The 16,887-nt window shown below is 36.9% G+C and overlaps 1 protein-coding gene across 1 annotated transcript in view; it reads right to left on the bottom strand.

Annotated features, from left to right (window-relative positions):
- Window positions 1-16,887, bottom strand: part of ascc3 (activating signal cointegrator 1 complex subunit 3) — a 370,189-nt gene that overhangs the window by 90,634 nt on the left and 262,668 nt on the right. The window contains exons 31-34 of the mRNA XM_003215509.4: window positions 11,132-11,269; window positions 10,913-11,033; window positions 8,387-8,519; window positions 7,586-7,711 (exon numbers count right to left, since the gene is read on the bottom strand). Coding sequence (XP_003215557.2) covers window positions 7,586-7,711; window positions 8,387-8,519; window positions 10,913-11,033; window positions 11,132-11,269 — 518 coding nt within the window. The remainder of the gene's footprint in view (window positions 1-7,585; window positions 7,712-8,386; window positions 8,520-10,912; window positions 11,034-11,131; window positions 11,270-16,887) is intronic.

Raw genomic sequence — 16,887 nt, 5'->3', positions numbered from 1 at the left:
TTGGGGCAAAACCCCCACAACAGTCCTGCTCAGGATTATTTTTTGAGGCATATTATTTTGGGGAGAAAAACCATTCCGAACACAGGAGAGATATCAATAGTTACTCTCTCACAAAGGTTGCATTTTATCTACTGTGAGACATTCTGCAATTCTCTTTCCTATTTGATGGGAAAATTTGTAAAACCAAACTAAAGATATGAAGCTTAGATGAAATCCATAACTATAAACATATCCCTGATTGATGGAGCACATGAGAGATGATCCAACCAACATATCTTCTGGATCTAATCCAGTAGTTGTGGATCAACATGCCTCTATGGGGAAAAATCAGGTATTCTCTGGAGAATTGGCTCATTTGAAAGAGAAAGGAGACATTTTTTACCAAGTAATACTGTGGAAGATTAACACTATCATTTTCAATTGGCAATCAAAGTGAATCAAGTCCATGATAAAAATGGCCTGCCATCAACATTCAAAAGTAATGTACATTGATAACCTGAAATATCAACACAATTGTCTTGTTAATTAATCTCAGATCATTTTGTTGCAGAAATGCAAACTGATTCCAAAAGGGGTTTGCATTTCTCCCCAGTTAATAACTCCCCAAATGCCTAACAGTTTAAATTTATCCTAATACAGTAGAGTCTCACTTATCCAACACTCGCTTATCCAACGTTCTGGATTATCCAACACATTTTTGTAGTCAATATTTTCAATATATCGTGATATTTTGGTGCTAAATTCGTAAATACAGTAATTACTACATAGCATTACTGCGTATTGAACTACCTTTTCTGTCAAATTTGTTGTTAAACATGATGTTTTGGTGCTTAATTTGTAAAATCATAACCTAATTTGATGTGTAATAGGCTTTTCCTTAATCTCTCCTTATTATTCAACATATTCGCTTATCCAACATTCTGCCGGCTCATTTATGTTGGATAAGTGAGACTCTACTGTACTATTACAACTAACATCATCATCATCTCCATTAGAGAAATGTTTTGACTACTTCCATTCCATGAGGATGTCTCCATAGTTGTCAATGTTGAAAACGGATAAGGATTACTAGAAGACCAAACAAAGGCAGTTAATAAACTAATTTATAATTAAAGAAACAAGATTGTGAAGAGAAGATACAGGATGAAACCCAGATCAAAATAGTAGTCCCTGGACCAATGGTGGTCAGTGAACAATCAGCTGTCAGTCTGGAAAGTTTCCAGGGATGAAAAAAATGTATCCAATGGGCTACTAATTCACGTCACATTAGAGCAGAGAGCTTTCCAAACATTTCATGTTGGTGACACACTTTAAAGACATGCATCAATCTGAAACAGGGTAATTCAGTTTTACTAGAAAACTTGAGGTAACCCAGCCCCTTATAAGAGATATGGACATATACATAAGTTCTAACAATGAAATATGTGAAGAACACAATATTTTTCATGCAAATATTTGATTTTTAATATGTTTTGTTGCTTATTTTACAGACTCAGAGGTATCACATGACGCACCTACAAACTGCAGGTGACACACTAATGTGTCATGACATGCAGTTAGGAAAGCTTTGCATTAGAAAAATGCCAGTCCTTTCATTAGACAGCTTAAACTAATCTTATTTAGATTAAATAGGAATCAAACTCTGCTTATGAGATGGCTCTGCTGGAGGAGGGGAGAATGTTGTTTTCCCAGTGTTTCTACTGAAACATTTAATACCCTACCCAAAAGTGGCTCTAGAGGTCTGGGGAACACTACAATGTTGGTGAGGAGAGTCAGCGATAACGCCTTTCTACCTTGCACCTGTTTGAATAGGATCCCTTTTTGGATACTATTCTCAACTGTAAAAAGAAAGCATTTAATTTGATCAAATCCATACAGGCTGGAAAAAATAACGAGGACAGAAACAAAATGATAGAAAGAGGAGGAATACCAACACTGTCACCTTCAGTGCTCGACAAAACACCCAAAAGCTTGAACTTGTTTTCTGCTTTTTAGAGTATAGATGGTAACTCCAACACACAAACCTTCACTCTACTGGTTGGAATCCCTTCATTTCTGTGCAATGAATTATTGTTGCAAAATGTAGCTCTGGTTTCCTGCTAAGTACTAAAATGGCAAGTGTCACAGTTTGACACATTTCAGAGTTTGTGGGTCAATAAGACTTGTTCTTTTGGATGGATGCATTAAAATATTTTGTGGTTCTTCCTACAGTCTCCCTGCCCCTAATATAATGATATGAGAAAAGCTAAACTGTCCAAATGTACATACTAGGCATGTCCGATCGATGAAAAAAATGTTTCAATTCTAGTTTCTAAAGTAGGGGGCGCCGGCGCTTCGATACAGAAACTTTTTCCGATTTTTTCCCTCAAAAAATTCAGATATTTCTGAAAATTCGTAATGTTTCTAAATGTTTCTAAAATGGTGGATGCTAATGCGCAATCACAAAACAAACAAACAAACAAACAAACAAACAAACAAAAAAACAGCACCCGGGGGGGGGGACTTTTACAGCGCTCTCCCACCCTCATTTCTTGAGCTATCCTGATCAAATTTGGTACAGTGGGAGAACACATTCAACCCTCCTAGCTCACCAAATTGCAGAACGTATCCTCTGAGATTTGGCGAATTTTCATAGCTTTTATAATAAACTATTCTTTAATAATTGAAGAAACCTGTTCCTGGTTTGAAATTTTATTTCCTGTTCAATTATGTTTTTTTCAATGTGAAAGTCCTTCTTCTACTTGTGTAACTTTGTTTCTGTGTCCGATTTTCCCTTTGTAATATTTTTAAGGAAAAAGGACACTGGAAATCAATGGTATGTCTTGCTATGCGCTCCCAGAAGCCCCAAACCCAATGCCTTCATTAGGAAATGTACCTGTGACCAAGCCAGGCAATGCTCAGGCACTGTGTGCAAAGGAACTTTGGAAACTAGAGATTCCCTTTGTAATATTTTTAGGAAAAAGGACACTAGAATTCAATGCTATGTCTTGCTATGTGCTCCCACAAGCCCCAAACTCAATGCCTTTCTTTGGAAATGTACCAGTGACCAACTTGGCCAATGCTCTGGCAAAGTGTGCAAAGAAACTTTGAAAACTAGAAATTCCCTTGTTATATTTTTAAGCAAGAAGGACACTGGAAATCAATGGTGTGTCTTGCTATGTGATCCCACAAGCCTCAAAGGAAATGCCTTGCCTTCCTTTGGTAATGTACTTGTGAGCAAGCTGGCCAATGCCCTGGCAAGGAGTGCACAGATACTTTGAAAACTATAAATTCCCTTGCTATATTTGTAAACAAGAATTCTGGAAATCAATGGTGTCTCTGGCTATGTAATCCCACAACCCTCAAAGGCAATGCCTTGCCTTCAATTAGAAATGGAGCAGTGACTGACCACGCCAAGCTATGCCCTGGCCAGGAGTGCCAAGTTACTTTGAAACCTATAAATTCCCTTGCTATCTTTGTAAGCAAGAACTCTGGAAAATGGTGTCTCTGGCTGTAATCCCACAATCCTCAAGCGAATGCCTTCAATTACCCAAAATTAACACACTCAGTCAATCCCAAGAGAAGGAACCAGCAACAAAAGCCTAACCCAAACCCAAACCCCTCTGTCGGAACAACCAGAACGAACCCCTTCACCCTCTCTCCCTCAAGACAGGCTTGCTTGCTCTCCGTTTGCACTGCAGATCACCACCTTCTCCGCGTAAAACCCATCCCAGAATGGCTTGCCCGGGCTATGCAATGGGCTTTTATGCCAATCTTCCACGTGGACACAGAGGAACCTAGCCCCCACCTTTGCGTCCGTCGTGGAAGCTTCTGATTGGCCGGGGAGCGGCAGCCACGTTAAGATCCCATTCAAGCTAGGTTGCAGAAACAAAAAAAAATAAAAATATTTTAAAATATATATATATTTTTAAAAAATTGGGGAAAAAAATTAACGAAATATTAAGAGACAATTAGAGAATGGGCCAACGATGGTTCAAAATACATTGCCAGTTGCACCGTGAGACAACGTATCAGAATGTGTCTCAAAAAGCAAGAACAATCCGATATCAATCCGAGATAAGATTCAAAATGATTTTTGGACATGCCTAGTACATACTACGTCATGCACAGCCAGCTTAACCTAGTACTTTTTTTGTAATGATGCTAGGACACCAGCTTTCCTGACAGACCAAAAGAAACATTTCTGTTTTTCTTCCTAAAACTGCAAATTCACATTGGAACTATGTTTCACTTAAATTAATGGCAGTTATATATAGTATCCCTGTTCCAGTTCAGAGAACTAAGAACAATGGAAATCCGAATGCACGATGTTGCATTTACCACTTTGCATCTGGAGCACAGATGTGGCAGAGCAACTATTAAGCAGGAAGGATTTTTTAAGTCTTATTCCAGGCTCTTTTCCTTATTTTATCCTTCTCCTTTTGACATCAGTGTTGATGCACATGTGAATGGGTCAGAGGTAAAGCACTTACTTGTATAAAGGTTGGATGCACTCATCACAGTAAAATGCACTTTCTACACATCAGCACATTTGTACTGTGTTAACACTTCAGTGAAGGGTGACCTAAGACAGTGCCTGCTGGTATATTAATCCTACATGTGAATGAGCCTAGGTGCATGGTAGGTGCCTCTAAACATCTCTATTGTCTTCAGAGGGTAAGATGAGAGGTCCCTGAACGAAGCCAACAATCTGCTCAGTGTGAGAGAATAGCTGAAAACCACTGGTAAAGCAAGTTTCACTCTGAACCATCCCTCAACTATCTTCTGGACAGAAGCACTCATTGACAACATTGGTATCCCTCATTAGTTTTACTCTGTTCCTTTTGAAAATGGCTTCTGTGATTTTAATAAGAAAGATCCATGTAGGGATTACATGTTTTGGATCCCAAAATGTACACTTAGTATTTATATATATGTTAAATGCATATTTTGCCCTTTTGGCAAGAACGGAACTGTATGCTAAATATAGTGGCTTAACTCCAGCTTGGCTTTATTGGAGAGAAAATCCCCACTAGGAAAGGTGTGCTGGATCATATTTTGTGCAAGAGGATGAGAAAAGCAGTTGTACAACAGATTGTGCAACTTACTGCACATTCCGATGTAATACAAACTGAACTGATCATAATTCCTATTGCTAATTCTGAAAATGCATACCGGCTGGCAGAACGCTATTTGCATGAAACACAATGACATGGCTGAATATCGCTCAGGATTAGTAATAAAATCTGGAAGGTAGTATGTGTTACAGCTGAAAAAAAAAACAGGAATAACAAACTGCAGCTTATTATATTTTCATTTGGAAATATAATGCCCATGTGTGTTCACTTCCGTCCTTTCTATCACATCATAATCTCCTATTGGATTCCTTGTGATATTCCTCTCCTACAGTATTTGAAAAGATTTCACTGTTTTTTCTTCTATTAAAATACATTCGCAATAATGTCAGACATTTAAAGTTGTAGAAGTATAATGATTACAAATTAAACATAAATCCATTATCAAAGTATAAATGCAGCATACAAAACATTAAAATAGCACATGCATAGTTTTTATAGTGATGAGTTCCACTGTTCATTTTGTTGTTGTTGTTATGGTATAGACTAAGGTCTGGTTCTGACCTAACATTTGTTAATAGAATGGAAACAATATATCATCCAATACTCTGCCAGATGCAATGATTTCATAATGTAAGATCCAAGAAAAGCCAGTAGGTTTTTCAGTTGTAGTATGACCCATCAGGGTTAAACCTTCAAATCTGGCAGCAGCAGCAAATTCTGAAATTCATCCAAAGATGTTTGGTGTGCTTTTCCATATTGATCCCTACATCAAGGGTTCTCATGCTCATAGGATAATGTAGTTGAAAGGGTGGTTATGTTTCGAGGGAAGTTTGAAAACTACGAAAAGTACATTTAGAACATTAAATTAGTGTTGGATGTTTGTTCTTCCTTGTACAGTCCTTTTGCTTCTTCCATGTTTTTCTCTTCCTTATTTGCTGTTGTGTATTCAGTGCTTCTGTCATTTAAATGTTGCATTTTGTTTATTTAATGAAGACCATACATTGGAAACTCAAGACAGATGATGCTACCCTGACTTTCTTTGGGAGGAAGTTCCACATTTCTACAGAGAAAGCCTGGCTGTACGAACCAACTAATCCAGCCTCCCAAGGTAGTGTAAAAGGTATCCAGTGAGGAACACATAGTGCTTGTTCCTATTGGCCAAAATCGAATTTATCAAATTTTTCTAACATCATAATAATAATCAATAGCTCAAGAACATTTGTTCCAACAGATGACACTATTTTATTAAAGCTCTCTTTCCTAGCTGGTATTAACATAGTTATCTGAAATTCTCACTGAATATTTAACTTAGTTTCCTAAGCTGCAATGTACAATTTATTTAAGAATAAGCTATTTTAAACTGGTGGTTTTAGACTGGTTCAGAAGACTTAAGCATGATGTTAAAGTTTTAACATCCAGATGTTTTCCCCCTTCAATGGGAAGATATAGTCTAATGTAAGAAATTAAGATAATTATTTCAATTAATGAAAGAAGGTCAGATTCCAAAAAGATATTTCAGCAAGTCCAAAGGACTTGTTTTTCTCAAGAACTACATTCTCATATAACACAGAACATTTCATTTCAAACTGATGGGTGATTCAAAAGCAACTTATGAAGAGCCATGGGAAGATAATTTATTAAAAGAGTCAAAAATCTGAGTTAAAGTTTCTTGTGTGAAACTAAGCAGTTGTATGGATCTTTGCCAAAAGGTATAATAATTTGGGTTACTTAACTGACAAACCAAGCTAACAACAGCACCTGGATCCAAAGCAATGCATATGGGCTGAATCGCCAGCTAGTATGATTGGGGTGGGGATGGGGGGATTTTCTACTGTGAAGGGAAAATTTAAGCAGCTATTTACATATCCCCTTTTGGGAATATGCAATACCAGGCACTTATAAGCCATTAGTTATAAGTAAAGTGTTAAAAGCACTTTATAAATCATTTGCACAATATTTGTACAATGAAAGTTTATATCAGCATAATAAAAATCAGAAAAAGGATGCTGAATATCTATGTACTGAAATATATGTAATGTGACCAAATCTCATGTTGTAATTTATTTATATATACTCTGGTCGCTTTCAGAAGAGGTTAGAGAAGTTGACATATGGCTTCCAAGTGGTCAACCATCTAAGCAATCTCATAAGACTAGAATCTCCGTGTTTCAGAGAAAAATCTACTCCATGAAAAATAGTAGTAAGGGAGTAGAACTAGAAACGATGAAAATCCCAGAAGTTCAGTCACTCAAACCAGTATTGAAGAACGTGGCTTTGCTGTGTACATGACTACATAGGAAATGTTGGGACCAATTTGAGGCTTGGATAGTGATGACACAAACCACAGAGCAGCAATGAACATTAAGAGCTTTTTTGCATGCTTTTGTGGCAGTTCACTGTCTGGCTGCATTAAATGTTCAGTGTAGATGGGACCTTAGAAAAATGTTCACAGTTCAACAAGCTTTGAGTCAAAGCCTTCAATGTTACCTACTCTGCCTTCATGTGCTCTCAGTCCTTTAATGACTCACCTGGGATTCATGATAAGGCGACGAAAGAAATAGGTCCAGGTGATATAATCCATTGCATCCTGCTTCGATGTAATAGTTCCAGCTGCAATTTCAGCATTTAAGTGATCAGACAAAACTTCCAGCAAACTAAAGAAAAATGAATATATCAATAATAAAAAGTGCCCCAATGAATTCACATCAAGCCTGTAATGGTATTATGCACACAAAACATTCAAATTGGTTGCAGCAGAGAGTCTTAAACATCAGGCTCCAGCTTCTAGTTCTGTAAAATCAGATTGCAGCTATTAAGACTGATCCCACATAGAACATCCAAAATGGGAAAAATGCTACCGGTATTTAAGAAAGACTAAAAATGTCTTATTAAAAAGATGGCACCATTATTACTTTATCTAAGAAGTATCTTAGATTGAACTCCACAATAAAGGACAAGAAGACAATGGGACCTCTGCTAGAGGAGAATGTTAGTTGCAACAGTGAAGCTTTTGGTGCTATTGCTCAATTTATTCTCTCATCTACCTACCCTCTTATCATCCCTCATATCCAGAACCTGATAACTTTCTGTGCATGGAGAAATAAATCTGGGTGTTACCACACATACGGTAGCAATTCATACACCTAATCAACCTCTTAGAAAGTACTTGATTAATAATGTCCTAGTTTGCCAATGTAAACAAAAAAGTCTACCTGGAGGCAGAAGTCAGCTTGGAATTGAATTATCTGAAAACTATACAATGTTGAGATTTAGGGAACAGAATGCATTCGTGAATCACATTTCTTCATTAAATGTGGCTTCTCATTTACCTCGATTCTACTGGGAAAGGTTCATATAGGAATTTTTTGTAGAAGTCTTTCTTGATGTCATGAACTAGAATCACAGCTTTGCCTTGATCATCAAACTGAGGTCTACCAGCACGTCCCATCATCTGAAGAACATCTACAAAATCAAATAATGACAACAGTAAGTATAACATAACTTCACTGTTCTTGAATTTTTATATAGAAGAGATAGGGGGTAGGAAAGTTTTATTTTAATTTTTTGGGATATTTAGGTATAGGTGCTATAAGCTGTTTTATATAATATGTTGTGACTGCGCCTTTGGGGATTATGGTTGATGGTGATGGAATTCGAAGAGGAAGAAAAAACCCTCGTGATGAGGGTTCACTGGAGGAGTTGCGCAGGAAGCGACTTAGAGAGCTATATGGGGGATCTTCTGAGGAAGATTCAGATGGGGAGATGGATGCTGAGGAACAGGTGGTGGCTGGGGAAGCGGGCACTGAATGGGCACAGCCACCGGAGATGTCTGGGGATTTGGGGCCTATGGATACTTCTGAACCTGGGGTTTCTGCAGGAGCTGATCCCAATTGGGATGCTTGGAGAAGGGAGGATGGTTCTTTAAGTGTTCATGGGGCTAAGTGTGGGCAGGATGATTGGGACTCCGACGAATTGCTAGGTACTCCAGATCCACGAGCTCTAGCTGTGTGGAGTTCAGACTCTGAGTAGATTTGGGACACCTGGTGTTTGGGTGTGAGTGTTTGGTCACCCAGGAGGAAGGGGAATAAAATGGGAATGTTTGGCCACTGCACTTTGCGTGTGGCAAGGTGTTGCTGAGGCGCCATTGGGATCTCTGTGTTTCCATGAAGACTGGACTTGGACTATGATTTGAATCTGCTGATATCACCTAGCTTGGCTCTCGCTGTGTCTTATCGTGGACCTGTTTTGGATGACTGCACCCTCTTCGGACTTTGGATTGTATTTGACCTGGCTTCTGTCTACACCCTCTGACTGACGGCTACTCCCGGCTTCTGACTATTGGTTTGTCTTTCGGAATTTCTGCTGCCTCCTGACCTGACCTTGGATTCCTCTGACAACGGCTATTCATCATCCCTTTGAGGCTTTCGGCTTATCTGCACCGTGGAAGCAGCTTTATTGCTTTTCTAGTTTGTTTATTTTCCAGCAATTAACTCTATTTGTTTTCCAAAGCTGAATTGAAGCGTTATTTAGTTTTTTATTGAATGCCAGCATGGGAAATTAGCATGGCTCGTTTTTGAGTTATTATTGTCCAATCTACTCTCAAAACACTGAAAAGTGAAGTGTTTCAAGGATATTTCCTGTGTTTATGTTATTTTCTGGCTTATCTTCAGAATAAACTCTGTTTTGTATGTTAACTGGCGTCTGACTCTTGACATAATATTATCATATTCTAAAATACAGATGTGATACTATAATTATATTATATTTACTGAAATATTAGTAAAATTTAAATATTAAAAACAAAGACATTTGCAGTTGTAGTCTCTATTACTTTTGTTTTAGGCAAGATATAGGCATGCCTCTCAAGAAAAAAAATCTGAACAATTCTCAGTAGTATAGTGGCTAAGAACATTGTTTTGATGTTTCTAAATAACATATCCAGTCATGTTTACACATGGTGTTTTATCCCATGTGGCCCTATTAATTCTGCACAGTAGATAACAGATTGGACAAGCATTTGACTTTATAAAATTCACATTCACAGCTATCTGATAACTTTTCTACTGGAGATACCAAGTCTTGGGAACATATGCCCACAAATAATTACTCTGACAATCAAAGCCATTACCTCTCTACAGCATGGGTAAAACAACTTTGCTGTTATCTTTTAAAATTATTTTGCATTTTTAAAATTTAATGGCTTTTAATGTCATAACTTGTTCAATTGTGTTTTCACTTCTTTTTACTACCAGCCTTCGGATTTCTCTTGTTTTAGCATTCTCAAAATACAGTAAGAATTTAAAAAGGTATCTTCTGCTGTTAAAAAGTTCAAGAAAAGAGTGTAATAAATATAGCTCACTTGTTTCTATTTCATGCCTAAGAAGACAATTGGTTACCCTATGTACTCATGTATAAATAAAACAATTTTCCTTTTTAAAAATCCCTTCAAGACTGAGTCAATTTATCCACAGATCAATGTGAACAGCGTACATTAAGCTATTTTAAAAATGTAAACCTCCCTTCTCTCACTAGAATGGCAAAAGGCAGGAACTAAGTCCATCCCAGGAGAATCCAGAAGAAATAATGCCCCCCTCTACTTTTTCTGCCATGCTACCACTTTCAGTCTTTTTGAATGCCTCGGTGGAAAAATAGCAGCAGCAGCCTGAGCTAGCTGACTCCCTTTCCCCTCTCCAAAAGAATGACCACCAACATTTCCATGGGTCATATCAAAAACCATAGTTTTGGCCGCAAAACCTGCCCTTGATTTATACATGAATATGTATGGTACTTTCTGTGACGTTGCCACATAGGGATAATATAGATTGTTCTAACAGAGCTATGATTTTTGACAATACCTGTAATTGGATAATCAACGTAACGTCTTGTTTTTCCATCATAAAACTCTGTCCCTTTGACAATTACTAAATGTGCTGGAAAATTGACACCCCAGGCTAATGTGCTCGTGGCAATCAGAACCTAAAAATGAGAAAATAATTTGTTATGAAAATAAGCACAACTTTTGAAAGTGAATTAGAAAACCTTTCAACATTATGTTACAGACAGAAAGTGTGTACTTGGATTTTGCAGTTAACAAACAACTCCTCCACAGTTTTTCTGTCTCTTTCATGCAGGCCAGCATGGTGGATACCTATGCCAAAGGCAAGGGTAAGCTTCAGGTTAGAATCTCTGATCGTTCCTATGATGACACTCATCTGCAATGTACAAAAAAGAATATATATAGAATATTATTAGTTTAAGCCTCTAATAAACGACTTTCAGCATTAAATAGGAAATATCTGAAAAATCCATTATACAAATGCTGGATTTTGTAAAAGTGGGGAAAAACAGTCTGTTCACTAACAGACAAATTAATTAGTGTCCCATGCAAGCAAATTAAAAAGCACAGGAAAGAGAAAACAGTAGTATTCTATATAAACTTGTCAGGCTGCATTAAATTATGTCCTGTTTGGAAATCAATGGGATTTTCATTAGCCACAAATCTCATTAGTCAGCTTCATAATGTATTACATATGCCAGTAAAACAGAAAAATGTAAATTAACAACAAGAAGATTTTTATATCTTTTAGACATGTGGCTACAATTCATCCCTTAATATTTAAACTAAAAATTGCAATGCATTTCCAGACAATAAATACTTGAAAACAGTGTGGGTATGGACCGAAAAGCAAAGTGAGGTGTAAAACTGAATTTCTACTTTCTGAAAATACAACCCAAATTACCTGAAAACCTGCTTTTAAAATGTAGAAAAGTTTCAGAAACACTGTCTGAGATAACATGAGAAACTTGTGACAAGAAAACAGAAGTTGGTGTTGGAAGTGACTCTCATAACCTTCTAAAACATTCACACAATACAGCCATTATATGCACATCTTTGGAATTTAAAGAATATATCTGTTTTTCAAAAATGTTAGTAAAACATAGTACATTGTATGTTGCAGCATGTCAAGAGTTTATCATATCATATCCTGCCTTTTCCCTATTATTCAAGGTAGCTTAGAAAATATGAAACCAGTAAACATACAAGGATAACAGGGAATATATATAAGCTATTTTAAAGTACAAATTAACAATTTATAAAGAAATGTTTACAATTTTCTGTGGATAATCAAACACAACTAAGACATGGGGGTGAAATATTTTTGTAATATCTCAATGTATGTTTGTTTATCTGAGAAGTAATGTATATTCTCTAAGAATTATCCAACAAAATTGTGGTTTAATCTGCTCTGATTTTCATTATAAGACTATTATTCCACTTTAACTGTGATTTTTTTTCTCGTGTCAGGAGCGACTTGAGAAACTGCAAGTCGCTTCTGGTGTGAGAGAATTGGCCGTCTGCGAGGACGTTGCCCAGGGGACGCCCGGATGTTTTGATGTTATTACCATACTTGTGGGAGGCTTCCCCGCATGGAGCTGATAAAGGGAGCTCATCCGCGCTCTCCCTGGGTGGGATTCGAACCTGGCAGCCTTCAGGTCAGCAACCCAACCTTCAAGTTACAAGGCTTTAATCCACTACTCCACCAGGGGCTCCGGTTAACTGTGATGATAACACTGTATGGGATGCTGGGATTTGTAGTTCAGGGAGGGACATTTAGACTTTCCAGCCAAAGAGCTCATCAGATATACCAAACTACAAACCCCACAATTCCACCAAATACAGTCATAGCAGTTTAGGTGAATATATCCTGAGTCTTTTGACCCAAAAACAAATAATGCAGAATAAAAATATTAAATGAGTGTAAAAATCCACTAGTTCTGGTGTGAGAACAAATCACACTGCTGCTCATTGGAACAAAACTACAAGTATTATCAATTGTCATTGAAATTTTAGTGGCATATATACAGTAGAATCTCACTTATCCAAGCCTCGCTTATCCAAGCCTCTGGATAATCCAAGCCATTTTTGTAGTCAATGTTTTCAATATATCGTGATATTTTGGTGGTAAATTCGTAAATACAGTAATTACAACATAACATTGCTGCGTATTGGACTACTTTTTCTGTCAAATTTGTTGTATAACATGAAGTTTTGGTGCTTAATTTGTAAAATCATAACCTAATTTGATGTTTAATAGGCTTTTCCTTAATCCCTCCTTATTATCCAAGATATTTGCTTATCCAAGCTTCTGCCTGCCCGTTTAGCTTGGATAAGTGAGACTCTACTGTACAATGTAAGTATAAAATGTTGCATAACTCACTACAAAAATCTTCCTTTTTATCAATAGCTCACAATGCAAGATCTGTGAAAATGCAGTTATAGCGATATTTCGAGGTTTGGCCTTGGTGAGATAGTCTAATCATGGTAACATGTGAAACTAGTCAATAAGAACATTCACCATTCTTTTTGTTATCAGTTTTTCACCAGAAAGCTGCTCCTCCCAAATATGCAATGCCCTGTGGTGATGATAGTGATGCCTGCAAAGCTGTGTAATTTAACACAGTAAAACTAAAGGGCTCTTAGCAGGAGTGCTGGCATATGTGCTGCAAGCCTGTCATCCTAGCAGCGGGGAAGCTTAGCCATTTCTTGTAAGCCCACCTCACTTTCACATAAATCAGTGTGGTAAAGTGAGAAAGAAACAGTTTTGCCCACAAACAGATAGATTTGCTTGAGCTTCAAAATTCTGAAGAAAATTTATTTTGTAGAAAAATTCCATTTATGAGTTAGTTTTTAAAAATTATGCTGAAATACACATTTCCACACTATCCTGGAGGGGTGGTTTCCAGGCCAAATATGCTGGGAGAATTCCAGGGCAAGGGTGTAAGAAGCATTTTGCTCATTAAAAGTGTGAAACACAATTCAAGTTGTGAATTCATTGGGACTCACTTCCTAGTAAACAGGTACCATATTACCCTGTAAATAGCTTGCAAAGCTTTGCTCAGCACACACACACCCACACACACAAAGAAAAAGTCAGGGTAATGCGACTAAATCAACATCCATAAAATATGAATGCATGCCTGATGCATTTCTGGTGTAAAACAGCTCCAACTTTAAGCATACCAGTTGTTCAGGTGACTGGATGGATTTTGGCAACCCACCAAAGTGGGTCCATTTTAATATGAATATGTTTTAAAGCAACTTCAGCTCTTCTGAGTAAATTGATAGCACGTTGATATTTAAACTGCTGAAAAAGTACTGTCTTTAAGTTATATGGTTTAATGATGGACATGTCATTTCATAGCTATCTTTGAAAGCTAAGATCCTTTTTACAGCACAATATATAGTTTCAATTTTTACAAAGTGTGTAAGGGGCAGGAATAAAACTTAAGAAATGGGAAGATTATTATAAAATAAGTAACTAGATTCCCCCGCCCCTGGTCTTACACGAATGCAAAATTCTGAACAACTTAATGTAAACAATGTGGGATTTTTGGTATTTTATTAAAAATTATATCAAAAAAGCTTTTGTAAAAAAAAAGATAGAATTCCATTTAAGTAGATACATTACCCTGTGTCTGAAATTCATTCCAGTCAGGGTATAATTCAGTAAGTTGATGACAATGCTGGCTCCAAAAGAAAGGAGGAGACCAGATTGGACAAGAATGAGCTAACAGATTGTGCAGCCCAATTCTGTCCCTTTGAGTATGATATATTGTTTCAAGATGCTAAAACCCCATACTTTTTCTCAAAGCATATCTGCTGCCCTGGTTTTCCCATTTTTGCAGAATCCTCATTATTAGTACTCTGTACCCTTTTCAAAGCACATCAGACTCAGACCATATGCCACGGCATAACACTTATAGATTGTCTGAAATGGACGCCAAAGAAAGATGGCCTGAACAAAAGAATCAGGAAAGTTATGAAGTCTTAAAACAAAATATAATTACGTATTTTACATCTGGCACAGATGTTAAGTGAAGTTAAAGTACTGCTGTGGTACAATAAAATGGCATGTTGTTTTTTTAAAAAATACAACTTACAACTCTGCAACACAGAGGACACAATGCAACACAATAATGGACTAAGGCTGACTTTACATTGTAGAATAAATGCAGTTTGACACCATTTAACAGCCATGGCTCAATGCTATGAAATCATGGCAGTTGTAGTTTTAGAAGTTCCTTAGCTTTCTCTGCTAAAACTGTTGGTACATCACCAAATTACAAATTCCAGGGTTCCATAGCACTGAACCATGGCAGTTAAAGAGGTGTCAAACTGCATTAATTCTATATGGCAGATGCATCCTTAGACTTCGGAGACATATATTCAAATCTCCACTCAGCTATGAAGCTTACTCCGTGATTTCTGGCCTGTCACTATCTGTCATTCTCCTTCACAGGATTGTTGTGAGAATAAAATTTAGGAGGGGTACCTATAAATTATTCCTGCACCAATCTGGAGGGAAAACAAGATAAATAGAAAAATCTGAATAAACAAAGATATGTAAATACATATTTTAAAAAATAGCTAACTATACATGAAATAAAATGAAAACAATTCCAGATAAAGAATTCCAACTTAGTAGCAGCAAATATATAAATGTGGTCAGATTCCAGTGAAAATTTTACTGGCTTCCAAATAGAAGCTGATTATATTAACATAGTTTTATTTCCTCAAAAATCAATATCTGTGTCATTACTTTATCAGTATTGAACCACTAAGCAGAGAAGAAAAATAAGTACAGATTTTACCTGAAAAACATGACAACCTGTCACGCAGTATTCAAAATCACACAATTTTGGCTTCATTATGTGTCACACTGAAAATATTACACTGCCGAGAAAAAAATGTATACTCTATACTCTATAGTTCTAAGATACTACATGGAGCAGAAATTCAGGATGTAACATTGTTTATTTCTGTTTTTAGATAATCTAGAAAGCATATTTGTCTTTATGTGTGCACACACATTTTGCGTCTCACATTCTCAGCTTTACATGTGGTTTCCTTTTCAAGTCACAAAGACCTCCATCTAACTTGTTTCCCCATGACCTCAGCAGGACCTGGATGAGCCATTTGTTAACTGTTACTAGATACCAACATTTTAAGAAGTTACATTAATTTTAAAGAATTAACTGTAGTACAGCCTTAACAAGGGAAGATGTTTATAAAGCTAAATTTGCTGTAGGAAAACTGCTGCTTTTGAAACCCACAAACAAATTTTATCAACAGCCTTCAAAGAAGTAGAATCTTTACACTGCATCGAAGAACAAACAAAGTAAGTACACATTTGAGATGCTGCAATTTTTAGGTTTCTGAGAGTAACTATAGTTTCAGTTTTCATCAGTATTTTTTGAGTAAACACTATAAAATCTGTGTGGTGTTACTACCGTCACCATTATTACTGAAATTATGATTACCACATGTAGTTGAATCTTCTTCTTTGATATGGTTTAGGAATTTTACATACATCAGTTTTTTTCAGAGGTTGGACTACAATGCCTATCAGATCTCACCATATGGCTAATCTTGAAGAATGATGGGAGGTGTATTGTTTGATATCAATATCAAACAAATGCCTGCGAAATATGGACCACCTACAAGTGTCCCTCTTGACTGTTAGAGAGACTTCACTAGCGTTGCCTTTGAAAAATCCTGCAAATCTCTGGGGGAGACAGGTGGATAAACACCAGCATTCCGGAAGAATAAAGAACCACGAGCACTGAAGCAATGGTTCTCTGCCATCAACTTCGCTGGACTGGCCACATTGTCCAAATGCCCACAACTCCCAAAGAAGTTACTTTATTCTCAGCTCAAGAATGAAAAACAGAATGCTGGTGGATAGCAAAAGAGATTTAAAGATGGGCGTAAAGTTAACCTTAAAAGATGTGGCATAAGGACAGGTTGCTCACCTGTAACCATGTTTCT

This window comes from Anolis carolinensis, chromosome 1, assembly GCF_035594765.1.
Source record: "Anolis carolinensis isolate JA03-04 chromosome 1, rAnoCar3.1.pri, whole genome shotgun sequence".
NCBI lineage: Eukaryota > Metazoa > Chordata > Lepidosauria > Squamata > Dactyloidae > Anolis > Anolis carolinensis.
Note: the sequence above shows the minus strand (reverse complement) of the source record. Positions and strands in the feature narration are given on the sequence as shown.